The 21,856-nt window shown below is 42.2% G+C and overlaps 1 protein-coding gene across 1 annotated transcript in view; it reads left to right on the forward strand.

Annotated features, from left to right (window-relative positions):
• Positions 1 to 21,856, forward strand: part of LOC308081261 (intermembrane lipid transfer protein VPS13A-like) — a 167,121-nt gene that overhangs the window by 73,272 nt on the left and 71,993 nt on the right. Inside the window, exons 24-38 of the mRNA XM_080457648.1 lie at positions 290 to 392; positions 1,106 to 1,281; positions 1,440 to 1,596; positions 1,788 to 1,867; positions 2,246 to 2,305; positions 2,433 to 2,643; positions 4,056 to 4,172; positions 11,546 to 11,649; positions 11,805 to 11,972; positions 12,598 to 12,905; positions 14,883 to 15,030; positions 18,229 to 18,400; positions 18,904 to 19,025; positions 20,329 to 20,498; positions 21,380 to 21,636. Of these exons, the coding sequence (XP_080313774.1) occupies positions 290 to 392; positions 1,106 to 1,281; positions 1,440 to 1,596; positions 1,788 to 1,867; positions 2,246 to 2,305; positions 2,433 to 2,643; positions 4,056 to 4,172; positions 11,546 to 11,649; positions 11,805 to 11,972; positions 12,598 to 12,905; positions 14,883 to 15,030; positions 18,229 to 18,400; positions 18,904 to 19,025; positions 20,329 to 20,498; positions 21,380 to 21,636 (2,353 nt within the window). The remainder of the gene's footprint in view (positions 1 to 289; positions 393 to 1,105; positions 1,282 to 1,439; positions 1,597 to 1,787; positions 1,868 to 2,245; positions 2,306 to 2,432; positions 2,644 to 4,055; positions 4,173 to 11,545; positions 11,650 to 11,804; positions 11,973 to 12,597; positions 12,906 to 14,882; positions 15,031 to 18,228; positions 18,401 to 18,903; positions 19,026 to 20,328; positions 20,499 to 21,379; positions 21,637 to 21,856) is intronic.

Raw genomic sequence — 21,856 nt, forward strand, 5'->3', positions numbered from 1 at the left:
AGTGTTAAATTACAGACCGGAAGGCTGGGAGTCGGACTCTATGTTTGCGCCCCTGTTTGTGTGTGTCTGTCTATCTGTACGCAGCTAATCTTGGAAACTGCTGGACTTATCAGCACCAAACTTTTCATAGCACTGCAAGCAGGCCAATTAAGGAAGATGCTCAAATCTTTCAAGGAAGACACTCCACCACAAATGTTTCATGGTGGCACTATACCAGACTGCTTTACGTTCTGGCCTATAACTCTTGAACCCTAAGTTGTACAATAAAACAAATGTTTCCTGCCTTTAGGCAAAGCAGTTCACCCCCACACTCACGCCCAGGAGACACATGACCGACCTGCGCTCCTCAGTGATGTTTGAGTCATGTGAGACCATCAGCATCACTTCACTAGGTGAGATACTAACAAGTTGCTTAAAGCTCTCACTGCTTCATAAATGTAATTTTTCTGTTGAATTCCCTCTCAGTATGGAATCTGCAGGAAATGGCATTTTAATGTTACTAGAGGTTTGGGCTGCTACGCGGCCCTCACATCTAGAGTTTGGGCCACTATGCGGTGGCCCAAACTCTACGTGTATCTGTATCTGTTAGTCCTTGTCCCTTTTATGCCCATATATGGAGATTGCTGATGTCATCAGTATATGCCCATACATGGGAATGCCCCCTTTTGTGCCCATATATGGAACTCCTTATATGGTTATGGCTGAGTCATAGTGGCATGAGCGTGGCGACGTGGTCTGCTGGCCGGCCGGTCCTCCCTTAAGCAAATTTTAATGGGAGCAATTGTTAGTTAATAGAGGGGATGCAGGTTCATTGTGGACAGCCAGTACCAGCACACACCTCAGTGCTACAGAGCCAGCATCTGCCAGTACCAGAACTGAACCTGGTGAAATGGAGTCGGCACCATCCAGTAAAAGAGCAGAGTCAGAAAAAGCACGTATTATATTCTGAAAATGGTGGGGGACGGAAAGGTACAACTGGTATTATGAGGGGGTGTACAGGTGGTGGTGGTGGGGGGTGCAAACAGCTTATGGCCAGGACTGAATGCAAAACTGTGTGTGTGTGTGTGTGTGCGCGCGTGTGTGCGTGTGTGTGCCCCCATTCCAGGTTCAGAGGAAGACTTGTTCTACGATGCTCCTACCTCTCCTATTGATGACCGTTCATTCTTCTCGGACATGCCCGGTACGCTGCGGCGCTCTAACTCGGTCAGGTGGAAAGGCCTTGTCAAGAAGGATCCTCAGAAGAACATGACCGATTTCCTCATGACTTTTGAGATCAATGAGGTAACATTACAAGACAGTCAAAGAAGTTTCACTTTGTTGAAGCAAAAAATATAGGTTATAGAAAATCTATATCTACGTCAGTATAATCTAAATAATATAATCACGTTATCTTATTCTTTTATCTTATTCCTCGTCCTGCGATCTGTCTCTCTACGTAGATGTCTGTACAGCTGTGTCGTCTATCAGGGGATGAGGAGATCACCGTCCTTCACCTGGACATCGAAAGCCTGGGCACTGAGCTCAAATTGCGCACCTTCGACATGTCATCAAAAACGTTCTTGCGTGAGATCTGCCTCAAGTGTCCTGAGTACATGGGTCAGTAGTGACTCACAGCAGCCTTGAGATCTAAACAGTACTCAATTTTGGTGTTGTTCCAAGTGCAACTCTTGGAGGATTATCATCTCAAATATTGTCATATCCGGTTGGAGATGAATCAGCGGTGTATTACATCTCCGTAGAGTTTCTGTTGTTTTTATGCTTGTTTTTTCTTTTCATGCTATCTTTAGATTCTGAGGAGAAGGAGGTTCAACTCATCACCACTCTAGACAACACAGAGGAAGACTTGCTCATGGTGGAGTACATTAAGGTACATTTCCAATCCACTTCAGTCACTGGCATGGTGTTGTGGGTGCAATGACAAATACAATCTTTGTTCTGTTTTATTGGTACAAACAATTTCTACATCTCAAATAGCTTCTGACTACCTCGTGGGAGATTAATTAACCACATGAACCCTAGCAGCCCTGTTCTGGGGCGAATGTTCGGCAAAAATAGCCAATCTACAAGCTCACAACACTTTGCGAGCTTGTAGATCGGCTATTTTTGGCGAAGAGATTTGGTGTAGAGGGAAACAAGGAGGGGGCCTAATATAGACCCCTCGGGGACTCATTCAACAAAGTATGTAGGGTTTTAGTGGTTGAATGGGTTGAATGGGTCGTCTCTAATTATGATTTGCCATTTCCAGGCTGATAGGAATGGTCCTGAGTTCAAATCTCAACATAAAAACACAGAACAGCTAATCAAGGTGAGGTCTTTTGCAATTTTCGCAATTATTGTCTTTGTAAAGTTAAATATATACGTACTCTTTTCTGCTGTGCGGAACTCCGCAAGGAAATAATGCATTTTGCATACATACATATTTTACCCACCAGGCGAGCTTCTCATCGCTGGATGTGCACCTCCACACAGAGGCTCTCCTCAACACCATGAACTTCCTCAGCAGTCTGCTCCCTCCACCCACCAAGAAGGAGGGAGGACAGGATGAGCTGCCTACTATCCCAGAAGAGGATGAGGGAGAGGCGGAGGTAGAGGCGGAGGCAGAGGAAGAGAAGAAGGAGGAATCCGTGGTTGCCAAGAGACAGAGTAATGTTATACTGTATTTTATAAAGGATAGTATTGTTAACCTGTGAACACACAAATACACCCTGTACTTAGTACTATGCAGGTCATTTGTGTTCTCTTCATATCATATCTTCATATCATAGGACACCATATTATCTTTAATAATAATAAAACGCCTACAATGTTAGTGCCTGGACTCCCAGGAGTGTGCAGTGAGCAACTGATGTGTTCTCCCATTGATTCCCCTAATATGTAATTAACTTGTCGACCACTTGACATGAACATGTCATACAGCATGTGACTTAAATAGCATGCGAAGCCTCTGCCTCACCTTCTGAGGCCATCGAGGAAATGGCCTCTCTAACTTCTGACAACGAGGCTAATATTCTTGGGGCCATCGGTCTGCTGCGGGCGGAGATTTATTTTATTTTCAAATTGAAGTATGTTCTACCATTGATACACTTGTATCGACAACAGTTACAGATTGATTCGAGGGGAGCTAAAGCACTTTCAGGTTGAGATTTGCCTTGTAATCACCTCGCTAAAAGCAGCCAGTGAATCACACTCTGCCAAGATCTGAGAAATTGAAGTTGCTGCCAGAGATGTGTCAGACTAAACTACTGCGCTGGAAAGCGAGGTAAAGCGACTGTTCACAGATTTTAGGGCAATACAGTTTACAATACACTTTTGTAGAAATAACCTCAGGATAGCAGGGATCAAAGTGGATGTGCTTGGTGCTCCAAGAGGAGAAGCATCTCCTAGACCGCTCTCACCACATCTCGCCAGAGCCTCGACCAAGGTGGAGATCATTTTACAGGCGAATTAATTCTAGATACTAGGTCTTGCCGTGAAGCTACACTATTGTACCAGCGCCAAAGCTTTTCCATCTATCAAGATTACACTCCCACAGTGTGCCAGAGTTGTCATTTAGAGTTGTGAACCGGTTCCTACAGTATGTGATCATCCTGGGGTGAAATATGTGGTGCAAAAGAGCTGGTGGACTTGGACTTCACAGAATAGGAATAAGAGACACCCAAGTTAATATTTTCCCCATTATGCATTATCCCTCCCACCCACAACTTGTGAGTTTGGTCAAGATAGGTTAAACGCTCAACTGTGAAATCATTTAGAAAAAAGGGTTCGCAACTCACTTCTATGTTGCTCCAAACTTCTATTAAGCAACATTTTGATCCTTCATGGATCTTCTTCAGGTAAAAACAATTTACAAACAAACATTTTCTTTTACCTGAAGATCTGTGTAGGATCAGAATATTGTTTAGTAAGGTTTCACGCAATATAGATGTGAGTTGCAAGCCCTTTTTTCTGTTTGGTCAAGATATGCCCATCAGAGGGCTGTATAATTATCTTTTCCTGAGTTATCTCTCACTCTCATTCTCTTCCCTCCTCTTTTCTTCTTACATCTTTGTCCATAGCTTCAAAGAAATTGAAGTTTGAGGATGTGGTGAATCTGCACATCAGAGCAGATCTCAACTGTCTGAAGGTTTTCATCCGAGGAGAAAAGGCCAGGATCTCTGAGATCAGCATTGAAGGTATAGTATACATTTCCCCCACTGCGCATTACACACTCAAGGCCTTATCTTACTAAATGATAAAATCCTATCCTACAATAATCCTCCTACTAATATCCTATCATATCATACTACTATGCTATCCTACTATAAAATGAAGAAAACTGTCTGTCCTTTTGTCCTTCCTCATCAATTTATCCGCTCAGTGGGTTGACCAATTAAGCTGAACTTACTTGGACATTGGGCATTAACCATTGGCATAGGAAGAGAGTGAGGAAGCGAATGTTTCCACTTTTAAGCTGTTTATATGCATTTTTGTGAACTCTTACTCAATTAAGACTCTGTTGTGCGCCCTCATCCATTTTTCTCCTCAGTGACTTGACCAATAGATCATAAATTGCACACAGGCATTGACCACTGGCATATGCAGGGAGTGAGAAAGACGATTCTTAGCTTTTACCAAATGTATGCCTTTGAGGCTTCCGGTCGCTGCGTCATGGAGTAGACGCCTTTCACCACGCTCCCACTCAACTTTTTTATTTTTAACCTTTCTAGCCCTTTTATATTCACCAAATACACACCAAATAGTTTAGTAATGTATAAAGTTTGCTTTTGAACAAGAAATGACCACGAAGCCCACGTACAAATTGAGATCGGTCGACGCGAAAAAAGACTGCCTACAGCCTGGTGGTGCAGACATGGACGCCATTGCAGTTATGCTGGAGAAGCACAAAGAGGCCTTGTACGCCGAATTTAAAGTAGGATTTTCTACTCTCGAGAAGAAACTGGACCTCATCAACTCAACAGTAGAAGATCATGAACAACGTGTTTCGTCCCTTGAGTCCAACGCCAACACAACCAGCGACCGTTTAGCGGAGCTGGAGAAGCTTTGCGCTAACCTGGCTAACGACAATGCTAAGCTACGGGCCAAAACAGTGAGTTTGGAGGGGTTCAGCCGCAGGAACAACATACGTATACTCGGCTTGCCTGAGTCCACTGAAGGGGCTCGCCCCTCCGAATTCCTTCCTGGGTTCCTGGTAGAAGTCTTGGGCGACCAGGTGTTATCCTCTCCCCCTGAATTGGACCGTTTGCATCGCGTCCCTTCATCCACAAAGCCAAGAGCAATTGTTGCTCGCTTCCATAAGTTCCAGACCCGTGACCTGGTGGTCCGCGAGGCGCGCAAGATGAGGGGTAAACTCAACTACCGAGGCTCCACAATACAGATTTTCGAGGATCTTCCCCCGGAGGTACTGGAGGAGAGGAGAACCTACCGCGACGTCATGGCGGAGCTCTACAACCGTGGCCTGAAACCGGCTCTTCGCCACCCGGCCAGACTCTTCGCCTCTACCGTGACAGGCGGCCCGCAACGGGAGCTTACCCTCCAGGAGGCTCGTCGACTCGTGTCTCCAGCACAGAGCCCGTCGCCGCGTCGGATCAAGACTAGTGAGTAAGGTCTCAGCCTCATACAGTAGCCTGCCAGCTAACAGACTCTCTTCATCAACATGGGGCTTACGTCCCGTCCTCCTACGATCATAACATCGTCTTTTTTTTCTCTTTTTCTTCTCGCTTTTTACTCTGATCTGTGGTCAGGAGCCAAGTGGGACGTGGCCCACTTTCGACCCATCTAGTTTTGTCATTCTGTTTAGCAGCTACTTTATATTCATCATTGTAGTGGGACTCTTTTTTTTTTTTTTTTTTTTGCACCGTGGTGATTCAACACAAAGCTTTTGTCGCACTTTTTTTCCCCAGGTGTTGTTTTCATTTTATATCCATTACTTTTCAATGAGCAAATGTGATTTTCATTTTCTATCTTAATTACTACTTATTCAAGCTCGTAACTCTGCTAGAGACGTCACCTATTCCTCCTGCTGTATGTGGGTTTCCTAGGTTTGTTTTGTTTCTACAATTTTGGTCATATAGCGCCTCCCTCTGGCCTTTTTTTTGTGTAGTTTTATAAATCTACAGAGAGGCAGCTATTCTGTAAAGTAGACATAATCTTTCTGGTGTGTGTATATAAGGTGTTTTTGGGCAGTTTTTATATCAGTGGTTTGTGGTTTTGACCTGATAGGCCAAGTTATGGTGAGCTGTAGCCGTTGCTACATTCTGGGGTTTTACCCCTATTGGGAGGGGTGGGTTTTTTGCTGCATGTTTTTTTTTTTTTTTTTCCTCAGCCTTTTTTGTACATTTTTGCTCTTTCACTCTTGACAGCAGTTGTTCACCGTGTATAACAGAGCCAAGTGATAACCCATAATGCATCTGTTTCTCGAGCACAGGATAGGGGTTTCAGATTAATGAGTTGGAATGTCAGAGGCTTGGGTCATATTGTAAAGAGAGCTAAAGTGTTTGCTCGTCTCAAATCTCTTTCAGCAGATATAATGTTTTTGCAAGAAACACATATTGAACACAAAGTCAAGGGCAGGCTCAAGGTGGGTTGGGTAGACCAGGTCTACCAGTCCTGTTTTAGCTCTAAAGCAAGAGGGGTGGCAATCTTAATTAGGAAAAACGTCCCCTTTATTCACTCCTCCACAATCAGCGATCCTAATGGTAGATACCTCATAATAGTTGGTGTCCTCAACTCCGTGCCAGTTACATTTGTCAATATATATGCCCCTAATTTTGATGATCCCGCCTTTTTTAAGAAGATTTTTTATTTAATCCCCAACTTTTCAGATACCAACCTTATCTTTGGTGGAGATCTGAACTTGACCCTTGATCCCCTTTTGGACAAACAGTCCTCTAAATCCCCCCAGCCATCCAACGCCAGTGCTTGTTTGAACACTTTGAGGGCCAACTCCAATTTAGTAGATATTTGGCGACTCCTCCACCCAACCACTAGAGATTATAGTTTCTTCAGTCCGGTTCATAAGAGTAGTAGTCGCATTGACTATTTTCTTCTGGATGCTAAATTAATTTCTACAGTTGGGTCAGTAACATATCACCCTATTGTTATTTCTGATCACGCTATACTGTCCATGGATCTCAGGATTGGAGAACATAGCTCTAGAGGGCGACAGTGGCGTCTCGACCCCACACTTCTGGCTGACGAGCAGTTCACTGACCACATGGAAAAATCAATTTCCCATTTCATTAGGGAGAACGACACTGGAGATGTTAATGACTCTATCCTGTGGGAATCTTTTAAGGCTGTGAGTAGAGGCCACATTATTTCTTTTGCCTCAAACAAGAGGAAAAACGAAAGTAAGAGACTGACAGACATAGAAAAGGACCTTTCTATTCAAGAAAACGCATTTAAGGACAACCCTAACGATGCAATTCTGGAGTCAATTACTAAATTAAAATTCGAATATAACACTATCCTCTCACAAAGAGTTAGCGCACTGCTTGCTAAAACCCAACAGAAATACTTTGAATTGGGCGATAAACCCCATAGTTTACTGGCAAGGCAGCTTCGGCACTCACAATCCACCCGAGCCATTCACAAAATAAAAGATAGACAAGGTAAACTTATTACGGATCCAGCCGGGATCAATAAGAGTTTTGCTCAGTTTTATGAGGAACTCTACCAATCCAAAAGTAAGAATACAGATCCCCAAATCATGAATCAGTTCCTTGCCGACAGCCAGCTGCCTACCTTAGCTGAGGAGGCCGCTACGGCAATGGATGCAGACATAACGCTTGGTGAGATTATAACAGCTATATCTCAATTTCCCAACAATAAAGCCCCCGGCCCTGACGGATTTGTAATTGAATTCTATAAAAAGTTTCAGTCAACCATAGCTCCATTGCTTTTGCGAATGTTCAAGCAGTCAAAACAAGCTTCAGAGCTGCCGCACTCTCTTTATCAGGCAAATATTGCTTTAATCTTGAAGAAAGATAGAGATCCATTAGACATGTCCTCCTACCGTCCAATATCCCTTCTTCCTATGGAAATGAAAATTTTGAGTAAAATAATGGCTAATAGACTCTCCAGGCACATCGCCGATCTAATTCACCCCGACCAAACGGGTTTTGTTCCGGGCCGCCACATAAATTCCAACCTACGCCGTCTTTTTAATATCATGTATCATAAGCATAAGGAAGAGTCGGTGGTCATTGCCTTAGACTGCGAGAAAGCCTTTGATTGCCTGGAATGGAAATACATACTGTCTACTTTAAAACATTTTGGCTTCGGGGAAACATTTATAGATTGGATCAATATAATTTACGCCCATCCTGAGGCATCAATTGTCACTAATGGGGAGGCCTCACAGCCTTTCCATCTTATGAGAGGGGTGAGACAGGGGGACAGCTGCTCTCCTTATCTCTTCAATTTAGCCATCGAAGTTCTAGCCAGTCAGATAAGAGCTAATCAAGAAATCGCCCCAATCCAAGTTCACAACACTGTCAACCATTTATCGCTTTTTGCTGATGATATGACTTTATTTATTTCCCGTCCTAAAACATCTATCCCACCTTTATTACATTTAATTGAGACATTTGGTAGTTTTTCGGGCTACAAGATCAATTGGGGGAAAAGTGAATTGATGCCCATTTCTGAGAATGTTGATCCAAGCTTCCTGCGCACGACACCTTTCAAGGTTTCCACAGACAAAATTAAAACCCTGGGTATAATAGCCACTCGTAAACATGGGGAACTTTTAAAGAAGAACTGGGAATGCAAGATGCAGCAATTGAAAAAGAACATTGAATTCTGGAATACTTTACCCATATCCATGGTTGGTCGTATTAATGCCATAAAGATGGTCGCTCTGCCTAGATTTTTATACATCTTCAATTGTTTACCGGTGTTTATACCTCTCCACTATTTCAAAAAGTTGGATTCCGTTGTTTCATCTTTTCTTTGGAGTAACAAATCTGTGAGGATATCTCAAAAACATTTATGTAAGTCTAAGGCAGCAGGGGGCTTCGGACTACCGCAATTTAAATTGTACTACTGGGAAGCCAACTTGTATGCGCTGTCTTTTTGGCGCAACTGCCTATCAGCAGAGGATGTAAATGGTCCAACTTGGCTTCAGATTGAGATGGCTTCAGCCGGTGTTACCTCTCTTCCTGCGTTGCTTAACAATCCAGCCAAGCGTAAAATACCACCCTACATAACCAACCCTATTATACTTAACTCTTTAAAAATATGGAAACAAATTCAGTCATTTCTTAATCTGCCCAAGGTGCACTTGGATAGTCCAATCTGTCATAACCATGCCTTTCCTGCTGCCTTAACAGACTCTGTTTTCTCTACTTGGAAGAACAAAAACATAGTAACTATTAAGGATCTGTATGCAGAGGGTAACCTCTTGTCTTTTCAACAACTACAAAGGTCTCATAACCTGCCAGCAGCACACTTCTTTAGGTTCCTTCAGATCAGGAACTATCTTAGGACTCATATACCTAACTTTATACATTTACCAAAACACAACACACTAGACAGTATTCTTCAGCTTACACCTGGTTTTATGGGTTCAGTTTCCTCTTTCTATGACATTCTACAGGCTTCTGATGTTGTTTCCAGTGATAAATCTAGGTGCGACTGGGAGAGGGATTAGGATATTACAATTTCGGAAGATGTTTGGGAGTCAATTTTGGGTAACATACATTCCAGTTCTATAAATGCCAGACACACCCTGGTCCAGTTCAAAGTGGTGCACAGACTACACTATTCGAAGTCAAGGCTTCATGCCATATATCCCAATACCACTCCCTTATGTGATAAGTGCAAACAGGAGACCGGCACACTTGCTCACCAGTTCTGGTTCTGCTCAAAACTAAACACATTCTGGTCACTTATTTTTGATTATATTTCAAAGGCATTGAATAAAAACATTGAGCCAGATCCACTACTGGCTATGTTTGGATCCGTGGCATTCAATCCCTCTATTAAATCATTCGAGGGTCAAGCCATTTCCTTGTGCACACTGCTGGCCAAACGTTTAATTTTGCAACAATGGAAATCTGAATCTAGTCCTCTGTTCCAGCAGTGGCTTAGAGACTTGGGCAATGTCCTACATATGGAGAGAATTCGGTATGCAATCATCAAAAAAGATAAGGTCTTTCTGAAAATATGGCAACCCCTGTTGGACAGGTGGTCGGTCTCCAGTGACGGAGCCCGTGCTCGAGGTGGCCCCTCAAGTGTTTGAGAACAGTGTGGGTTGAGCTTTCTCTGTGCCTTGTTTGTATATCACAAGCTGTCATGTCATCTAATTTGATACTCTTTTGGCTGAGTTTTCTTTTTCTTTTTCTTTGGTTTTTTGTCTTTTTCTTTTTCTCCTTTTCCACTTTTTGCCCTCTTTCCTGTACTTTTTAATACATTGTCAATTGCAACCTTGTGAGGGGCGGGTGGGGGGGTTTGTGTTTGTCTTGTGCGTTTGTTTCACAGAAAATCTGAAGAGTCCTTTGTCATTGTTTATTCTCCTGTACAACTGAAATCTTCAATAAAAATTATGTGAAAATAAAATGTATGCCTTTGATTATCATTTATGTTAAATCACACTCAATTAAGACTGCTGTGGTTGAAGACAGGGGGAGTTACTCATGGGAGTAATGCTCCCATGAGTAACGCATTGATCGGCAGGTATTTACAGTTGTCTAAGGGTACGGTCACGTGACGTCACACATGGTGTGTTGTTTGTTTGACTTACTTTGGAGTGTTTGGCTCATTGAAAGAAAGCTAAAAGTGAAATGCCTGTTAAGTGGGGTCAACCATGGTGCTTCTTTCCTATTGGTTGACACCCAGTCAAAGTTCACCAATGTTGAACTCCACCCTTCAGTATTGAAAGCATCAAAATACCTAAACCGGACACTCCACCCCCTTACTTCGTGACACTTCTGAAGCATACTGTATGTGTGACTGTACCCTAGATAGATTATTTGTTTTTCCTTGCAGAAATTCATTTAGCGCCAAGCAGCCATCAGGACACAGAAATAACAATACATAAACAAATACACAATACATTGACAGATCACACAATACTTTGACAATACAAACATTTACACAACACCTCTCTTACAGAGAGGAAAATAGAATAGGCTGCCAGTTGCACTAGTTGTGCTCTCCTCATTATAGTTGCATGCCTTAGCATAGAGAGAGAGAGATGGCTCAAAGGTGCAAAGTTATAAAGGACTTCTTATTTAAACACAATTTTTCCATGGGGATCTGTAGTGCCAGTTGCGGTCCCAACTAAGTCTTAAGTCTGCACATGGGTTGGGTGCGAGGCTGCAAGCATCCCTGGGTATGGTGTAGTCATGGTTAAATCCTAATTTATACTTTGTCACACAACAGCGTTGCTCGATGGAAAACAGACAATTGTGCAAAGTACATTATGTCACCAAGTGGATCATTTGAAGCCATGAGTGGTAAAACTATTGAAAGCCACATTCTACTGTAGGTAGTTGAAGGAGTCTTAAGTGTAGTTTTGTGATGTCGTACTGTAACTGTCCAGGTCTAGTGTCACAGGTTCTGATGAGGAAAAAGGAGATGGAGATTCTGGCCAACCTGAAGAACATTGTCATCCTGGACTGTGACAAAGATGCTATTTACAAGAAGGTATGATGAATCACTATTAAAAAAAGGGTTAGTTAAGGCTTAATTTCCTAGTGAATAATCTCCTACTGTACAGTATGTGTACAAGTCAATAGACAATTTCAAGAACAAAATTATATTATAGTCCCATCTATCTTGTCCATGATCGATCTCCCCAGGCAGTGTCCATAGCAGATAAGGAGGTGTTTAACTTCCACATGGTGAACTATACAGCTGCCACAGAGGGAGACGCCTATCTGGATATGTGTAAAGTAGACACTTCCATAACACTAAATGTGGGATGCATCCAAGTCATCTTCCTCTACAAGTTTCTCTCTTCCATACTGGTAAGATAAATGACATGTTGAGATCATATTTGTTTAGAGGCTTCATTAGAAACCCACACATAGCGCTGTCATGTTTTGTAACATTTTTTTAATACAATGATAAAATTAACCCAATTTGACCCACAAAATTAGATTTTGCTACACTCACTTGCAAATCACTTTTATTGATTCGATTACATCTTTGAGAAAATCGATTTCAAATCAATTTCTGTCAAATTAAGCAGCTCAATTCTAAGGTGGCGTTCACACCTGGACGTTTTAGTTTGATTAAAACAAATCCTGTTGACGGAAAGTCCATTTAGTTTGCGCTGGAACTCATTTGAACTCTGATGCGAACCAAATAAACAAACTCTGTTCCGCCAAATAATTTGGGTCTCGGTTCGCTTCCTAGTGCACCAGAGTTTGGTTCACTGTTGAAACTATATGTAGACATATGTGATATATCTAATTACACCTACCAAGTCACCAACTACCCACAATTAGCCTCTAATTTACCTCTAGATGCTATAATGTGTCAATTTTATCCTGTGCAGATTATACTGTATTTCAGATGCATCCTCAAACTTTCACTCTTAATAACATATACATTTACAAATATGCTGATCTTTCATCTGTGTCCCCCAAGGCTTTCATCAACAACTTCCAGGAGGCTAAAGAGGCCTTGGCTGAGGTGACAGCGCAGGTGGCAGAGAAGGCTGCCACGGGCGTATTGGAACTGGCAGAGCGCAGCATGCGCATCGCTCTTAACGTCCACTTCAACGCTCCTGTCATCTTCCTCCCCCAGTCCTCCTCCTCTACCAATGTCATCGTAGCCGACTTGGGCTTGATCTCCGTCAAGAACCACTTTACTAAGATGCTGTCCAAAACCCACACAAAGATCCCCCCTGTAGTGGATATGATGTCAGTGGCACTGAGTGATCTCAAGATGTACAGGTGAGTGCAAGACCATCTGTAAAACAGTAACATAATTGAAGAGCCTCTATATGTTATGCTGTATATTTTTACTTCCCGGAATTGAATTATGCCCCTAAGCATTAACCAAAAAGGTGTGACAATTCTTTATGGCCCCTACTGATTTTGGTGACCCCATGGCATTTCCTCTAGTTCCACCCTTAAGGTCCTTACACACCGGGAGTGTGGCGAATAAACAATCGGAACTGTTCATTTGGTTGCCACATTCATACAGGTTCATGCTTTTATTTGCGGTAAAAAATCGACCTTGTTTCGAAAAGAAGTGAATCGCTTTATTGCCTCGTAATATTAGTGTTCTGTATGGATGTACTCAATACACAAACAGCAGTTTGAATTAATGCTAATTAATAGCATGAAATAAAAACTCCTAGTCCTAGTATGTACGGACCTTTAGGCCAACATTTCTTCTTGAAAACAAGATATCTCAAAATCGAATGTTTGGATTGCCATAATCTCTCAAGAACAGATTCTGCTCTGCGTTGGAATCTGTCGTGAAGGCTCGTCATAACATGTACGCACTGGGCTACAAGTGGGCGTGCCTTCAGATCAGGAAGCAGGCCGCGCTTTACCCAATCAAATGTAGTGGGCGGGATTCACGTGTCCGTCGATCTTTCCCCCTCGAAACAAACCCAAACTAATTTAACAATAGCGTCCGCGGAGCAGACAAAACCACGGAAAGATATTCACATTTTAACTTACTCTTTCATCATAGAAACAAGTGGGCTTATAACCAAAACAATCCATGTTCTCTGGGAGAAGTGGTGTTAGTGTTCCGTGTAGAAATATTGTTAGTGGGAATGAAAACATAGTGGCACCACCGGAAGTGAAAGCTGAAGGCAGACCAAAACCCCGGTTTCCTTTGCGCACGGGTGCTACGTCGCCATTGTCCCAGAGCCAAGTAAGATAGTACAAACAGCAGAGGGCGCTGTTTTTCATTCTTATTTGGTTCTGGGTTCCCAGATTGGGATTGCCATGAAACTTGCTTTTTGATTGAATACTTTATTTAGAAAAGACATGGGAACAGTACATGGAAATACAATTAACAATACAAGGTCCTCTAAACTGGATCGTTCATAAAAGCACAGTGGCTTATTTAAAATGAGATCACAATGCCAAAATGTGTAAAAAATACTTTACAGGAAATAAAGTGATTGAAAATACTTTAAAGTAAATACATTGAGTAACAATGCTTAACAGTACTTAAATTGAGTAAAAATACTCAGTAGTACTTCAAATAAGTAAAAATACTTAAAGGTTGTTAAAATGAGTAAATATTCTTAAACATAGTTAAAATGAGTACAAATACTTAAACATAGTTAAAATGAGAAAAAATACTTAAAAGTTGATTAAAAGAGTATAAATACTCTTTTAGTACCGCCTCAATACCAGCACCCACACATCAAATAGAGTAGATGTGTGGGTCTGAATGCCAGCGCCCACACATCAAATAGATTTGTACTGCCTGAATGACAGCACACACTCATCAGAGTAGGCACCGCTTACTCACACTGGGTGTGATTTTTTACCTAATTTCATAGATCCACGGTGGATGAACCCTAACCAGTTGAGCGAACCCATGACCTGTCCTGTAGCACCACCGTTAAGCCAAATTGTCAATTTTCCTCACAAATATCTTGGAATTGAATTGGCAGATTGCAGGATGAACTCTTAATGTTACATTTTTAACCCCTAAAGAAAGCCCAGGGCTCTAAGGATAGCAATCATGGTTAGTTCAGACCACTTTGATTGGGTGTAAGGGTCAGCATGGCTTCTAGGAGCCACTAGCACTATTTTAGGCTCCTTGTTATCACAAATTGGTACTTTTCACTTTCACAATTCACTAAGGAGTCAGTAGTTTTGAATAGAGATTCCTTGCTTCTTACTTTCTTCCATATCTTGTTTCCATCTACAATTCCTGCATGCTCCGTTTGCTTCCAGAACCACATATGAGGCGGAACGATTTCAAGGAGAGACTCAGCTGCTAAAATCAGTTAACCTGGACTTGTCTATCCAGAGAAACCTGGCATCCACCTGGTACCACAACATACCTGATATAGAGATTACAGCTCACCTCAAACCCATGAATGTGAGTAGTGGTCGTGTGCAGTGTGTGTGCACATTATGCATGTGACTGTATGAGGGAGAGAGAGAGAGACGGCAGTTTAGGTAGATGTGTTTATGTGTACATGTACATGTAGGAAATCAAGCACTGACTGAAGGTTGAATTGCTTTACATTTGTCAACCTGCAATACTGGCCAAACATAATTGAGGTCATTATAAAAAATATGATTACAGTAATAAGTTGAAATATGGCTGCAAGCAGCGATAATACGGGGCCAGGGAATGAAGAGAGAAAAAAGAAAGAAGCAATGATAAGTAATATGCACAATAAGCCATTGAAACATAGAAGACTGAACTTGAGAGAAAGAAGACCATGCAATTAACATCATTTTAAACCTTCACTAACCCTAACCTCAGTAAAACAACGCCTAAGCCTATCCTCAAGAAACACTATGTGTTATCCGAATAATGCCAAATCATGATCATCTCAATACATTGTCGTGGATAGGGATCGAACCAGCGACCTACGGACTCCAAGACTGCCTTTCTTCTCATTCCGCTAAAGCTGGGGAACAATAGCCTGGGTGAGGGGGGGAAGAAGAGGAAAAAAGGGGAAGGCGGGGGGAGGAGAAGCTGTGGGGGAGGAGGAAGGGGGAGCTGTGGATCGAAAGGTCACCAGTTCGATTCCCGACCGGAACATCTCTCTAACCCACCCAAAGTCTTACCAAGTGATATGAATCTTTCAAATATCATTTAATTAGTGACACAAAGAGGTCAGTGTCTTATGAGATTGCCATACAGCCAAGTAGTTATATTTTGTATTGTTAAATACTTTACTGTAGTGATATTTTAATTGTATGATGTACAGAGCTGAATTATTATGGACTGATCTTTATATGAAGTGTGTGACATAGATTATACAGTCTTGTGCTACTGTGTGTGTGTGTGTGTGTGTGTGTGTGTGTGTGTGTGTGTGTGTGTGTGTGTGTGTGTGTGTGTAACTCAGTCCATAATTATAGTGTATGCATATATATATATATATATATATATATATATATATATATATATATATATATATATATATATATATATATATATATATATATATATATACATACACCATATTATAATTATGGACTGAGTTGTATGCAGCGTGTAGCGCACACGCACGCACGCACGCGCGCACGCACGCACGCACGCACGCACGCACGCACGCACGCACGCACACACACACACACACACACACACACACACACACACACACACACACAAAATAAAATATATTTGCTTGACTGCTATTTTTACAGATATCTTTGGTAGAAACAAGTCAAAAGTACAGCTGTAGAAATTGCAAAATTTATTTATTGCAAAATATACAAAATTTTGGAAATAATTGCTATTAAACTCTGCTTTACTGGAAAAGGGCAAGGTTTCAGCTCCATTGGAGCCCCTGTGATGTCATAGCAACTTGCAAGCAGAGTTCACCATAAGTTCAGCTATAGCCTAATCAACACACCTGTGCTTGAAAAAAAAAAGGAGAGAGAGAGAGAGAGAGAGAGAGAGAGAGAGAGAGAGAGAGAGAGAGAGACAGAGAGAGAGAGAGAGAATTGACAGCAGGTGAGGTGGGTAGATCCAATCCATGGGAATAGGCCAGGTGGACTGTTGCTGTTGCTCACTTTCTACAAGAACATAATTATGTCATAAAATTGACAAACAAATATTGTTAAGCATTTCATGTTATGTTTAACAATTGCACATGTATTCACTGATACAGTCATGTTGTGTGCAATGCAACTTTAATGAAGCCTGCATCAAGTGAGGCTTGAACTGGCAACCTTGGTGTTGTGAGGCATTCGTTTAAGGGAGAAGGCATTGGACCAACAGACAGAAACTGTGAAAAAAGAGATCACACAGATGATACAGTTTCACGCAAATAGCTGGAAAATCCTGGGTTTAAGTGTTTTTCAAACTGCTCAAAATTAAGGACAATCTAAGGGCGGAGCTTACTGGTCAACGTGATACATGTGTTCCTCATGAGTCAAGGCACATGTGTAAGCAGGTTTAATGGCTGTCGGCCAAACGAGGCATGACTTTTGCCTGTTTAAAGTTTGCATTTTCAAAAAAATCGCTATAGCGCCCCCCTTTGACCAATTGGAGTAAGATTGGTTTCAGTGATATTTGGAATGACCCTCAACATTACCGCAAAGTTTCAAAGAAATGTGAGTCTGCATGTATGTGATAGGGGCAGATGAATAATTGTCATAAAACTGCAATATTCATTGGCTCATTAAAGCTTCATTTTTCACTTTTTTTCCAAAGTTCATGTGTAAAAAGTTTCGTGCAGATTGCTCCAAAATCCCAGGAGGAGATTTTAGCTGCTTTTCATATAATTCAAAATGGTGGGAGATCTAAAGGTCAGAGGTCAAAAGTCAGAGGGTAAAAGTTGTTCATCATGAGAAGACGCATGTGTGTATTGAAGTTTTATGGATGTAGGTCAAACAGGACATGAGTTGTACCTGTTCAAAGTTGGCATTTTCAAGTGAGTGCTATAGCGCCACCTTTTGACGAAAGATTGTGAGAATTATTTCTTGATCGTTTTTCATGACCATCTACCATATGGCCGAGTTTCGTAAAAAGCGACAGCACGGTTCACCCAGAACTGCGAAAAGTGGCAGAAACAGAAGAATACAGGCAACATTAAAACAGGTCCAGAGCTGAGCTCTGGCCCCGTAATTAATGAAACAAAATGAGTACAACAAAAATAGAATCATATTGATCTTGGAATCCACATGAGACTCCAATGTGGATCTCGGACATTATGCCCAGCCTGTGATGTCAGTCATATATGACTTCTGTCATCCGTGAGATATATGATTGATTGATATACATGATGTATGACTCCAAATGTGGGCAAGGTTCCAGCCCGATCAGAGCCCTTCGATGTTCATTATAACATTCTAAAGTTAAATATTTAAAAAAGTGCAGGCCAGGTACAGTTCTTCTGTGTAGCTTCAGCTACGTCAGAAAACGATGCAATGCGTGATATTCTTCAGTTGAATCTTCGTTATTTTGAGGGAGAGACGTGGTCACATATGATAAGTTAGGCTTCACGGTCTCCGTCTCCATGTCAAGTCTGCTCTGTGAATCGGTGCGAATCACTGTCTTCAGTTCATATTGTAAGTACAGTATTTTAATGTGTATCTGCATCTGTTTATCTCACAGCTGATTCTGAGTCAGGATGACATGACGGTGGTACTGCGTACACTTAGCGAGAACCTGTCGGAGACGTCTGACACTGTGCCCCCTCCTCCTCCTCCTCCCACTTTCGACCCCTCCTCTGAGACAGCATCCATCAAAGAGTCCCAAGGCTCTGGAACTACAGGACCAACAAGCAGTAAGGAGGAGAGTGTGTGTGTGTGTGTGTGTGTGTGTGTGTGTGTGTGTGTGTGTGTGTGTGTGTGTGTGTGAGTGAGAGAGTGTATCGTGCACGCTCAGAATTGTCATTTGGGAAATGAAGTTAGTTGTGTCAGGGTTAAGCTCTGGGTTATTAATGTCAAACATGCGTATAACTCCTGCCTTCATTGTTATATTAAACACTGTGAGATATGTTTCATTGTAATGATACAGTAGCTAACACTTAGTCTTGCCTCTTGCGTAGCGAGACGATCATCGCCTACTGATGATATCTAAATTCATTGAATGGGCTAAAACTGAGTGAAAACAATTCCGAAATTGAAAAATATAACTGCATCACAGAACAAATGCGAAGACTATGAGGAGGTCCTCATATGGGTACCCATTCATTGTATTTAGATTTCCTCAGACGTATCAGATTACTGATCTTCTGGCTACAAGAGAGTGGTAACACTGTGTGATTATGTTTTAATGTTACAATAGGTAACACTGTGGTGACCGCTGCTGTTGTGGAGACATGGAAAAGTGGAAAGAAGAACACACTCAAACTGGACTTCAAGTTTGACTCCATTACTCTGGTCCTGTACAGCCCCAGTGAGAACGAGGTGGGGGAAAAGCACTGGCAGTCATATTGCCAGACATTAAATAAAATTGTAAAGACTGTAAATATGTTCTAATGGTCTCTCCTTCTCCATCACCCTGTGTCGGTCTGTGTCCTGCTGTCTTACTTCCGCTTGCTAATTTTTTTGTTCATTTTTTTTCGCCACCTGGCAGCGGGGCTCTGAGGAAGGCTGTGTCAGAGAATTGGTCCATCCGTCCACCACTTTAGTCCCAAACAGCATAACTGAAACATTTTTAAACTAGAAAATGTGCTCCTCGGAGCACAAGTCTCCGCCAGCAGACCCGTGCTATTTTAATAGCACGGGTCGTCTTGGTAGAACGGGTCGTCTTGGTAGAATGCGCATGGTTTTTGGTGTTCTGCAGGGGCGACTGAATATGTAGTGTCTGCATCTAAAAAATGTTCTTCTTGAAGCAATGTGTCATATGGGAGTCGTCGTAATTGACTGGTTTGTTCAAATGCTTGTCTGTCTTCTTCATCTTCATTGTCTTGAACAGTTTCAGCAGTTGATTGGTGTGTTTGATCTATGTCAGTTTTCTCTAGTGCTACATAATGTATTTGATCAAGGTGGCCAATTGTTACAGTATTAAGACTTCGGCCTTGTTGTGGGATCAATTCAACTCTATAGTCCTCTTCTGTGTTACTGTTGTAGATGAGTATGCTTTCTTAGCTTTGGCCTTCTGCGCCTTTGCTTGACCAATGTTAGGTGTTCTCAGAGGGACACACACACGCACGGACGGGTGATTTGTACTGGAAGGTACTGTTCCAATCAAGACTGATTGATCCTGTCTTACCTCACTTCAAAAACCTCCGGCGGAGACAACAATTGCGATGGAATTTGCTGTGCACCTTCATGCTCACGCTGATTTTGGTGACCACTAGCACCACTATGCGGCGAAACTTTCCACACATTAATTACCCCCCCTACAAATATCAGTAACACTACTCTCTGGATTGCAATGGAATTTACTGTGCACCTTCATGGGTTCAAGAGGATGAACCCTACTAATTTTGGTGACCACATGGCGTTTCCTTTAGTGACACCCTTAGGCCAATAAATGAATTATTGTACTTTATTGGTACTTTATTACCCCCCCACCATCGCTTTCACTTCTGCCCATATGGGACTCTACAAACACGAATAATCTGTCCACAAACTAAATTTCCCCTCTGAGCTTCCTCATGTCTTGACGGCTGCACCCCACGGCTGACACAGCCCTGACCTCTCTCTCTCTGTGTCCCTTTATCCATTCATTACATTTATTTTGCATCTCTTTGTTGTTAATCAGGTGCAGCTGCTGGACTCCCACGATGAGCAGCAGAAGCTGGCAGAGTTTACTCTGGGAACCATCTCCACCTCCTTCAACATGTTCTCTGACAGCTCTATGAAGGCCTCAGTCAGACTGGCCAACTGCCTGTTGGACGACAAGAGACCCAGAATCAAGATGGTCACTTCCAGGTACTAAGGACACACACAAGACAGACACATATACTGTATATTGATATAGGCACATAATTCTGTACAAATGTATAAATGCACACACTCAAACATAATTACCTTAATATACACAGCATACATACATGTACAGTATATATTTATTTTTAAGTGCTGTGTCAGTTTTTTGTTCTTTCAAATAATCAACCTTTGCTGAACATTGGTAATGCTATTCAGTGTAATTCACAATACACACACACACACACACACACACACACACACACACACACACACACACACACACACACACACACACACACACACACACAGAAGCGGTTGTATACTGTCTATTCAGGCATAGATGGGTAAACACATGCTCAAAACGTATTTGTGCTAACACTACCACATACACAATCTTGGCTGATACAACATGTGATAAAACATCTCCTCCATCTCTCCCTAGACAGATGGTGTAGCTTGTCATCATTCCTGAAGTGTGATCCAGTAGTATGTTAGAATGTGTTCAGAGTGTGACGGGGCTACTTACCCACTCCATCCATCTTAACGGGCTGACAGGCCCTGCTGAGGGCACAGATTGGGTAGACCGTGGTGGCACACAAAGACACAGTCAAAACAGAATCATCAGTGCTACACAGATAAATATATTCATAATACACAGGCCTAGGTTTGTTAGAGAGAGCGTGTCTGCGGTGAACATACGTAGCTACTAGCTACATAAAACAGACCTACTGTAGAATGTGTTCAGATACGATTTCATTAGCTTTCTTTCAATTCTTGCTAATACTGTCGTCTTCACTCTCCCCTCTTCTCTTCACTTCTCCACTACTTTTTCCCTTTTCTACACCTTTCTTTACATCCCAACTCTCCTCATAATAACCTCCCAGGATGATGGCGATGCGACCCGGCACCGAGCAGAACATGATGGTGGAGGTGAACTACCGTCAGGGCCGCGATGGCTTCATTCTGGATACAACAGTTCAGGACCTCTACCTCTGTGCCAGCATGGAGTTCCTGCTTACCGTGGCAGACATCTTCCTCAAGGCCACCCAGCAGAGCTTCGCTCCAGCCCCGCAGCCCAAGGCCACGAACAGAGGAGGGGATAAAAAGAATCTTGCCACTTCAGTTTCATCCAAGGAGAATGGTGGGTCGACACTTGTCACTTAGACGTAGAAGATATAGTTGTAATAATTAATAATAATCAATGTTTGAGTTCTCTGTTTTAAAGGAGTTTAATCAAGCAAAGTAGAACAAATGAGAGAATAATTTAAGACTTTCACCTCAATCAAGTCAACACTTGTGTGTTGACTTGATTGAGGTGAAACCGAAGCTAGCCAAACCCAAAGCGAAGCTCGTGAAACAAT

Source organism: Gymnoscopelus braueri (genome assembly GCF_963280865.1).
Source record: "Gymnoscopelus braueri genome assembly, contig: SCAFFOLD_130, whole genome shotgun sequence".
NCBI lineage: Eukaryota > Metazoa > Chordata > Actinopteri > Myctophiformes > Myctophidae > Gymnoscopelus > Gymnoscopelus braueri.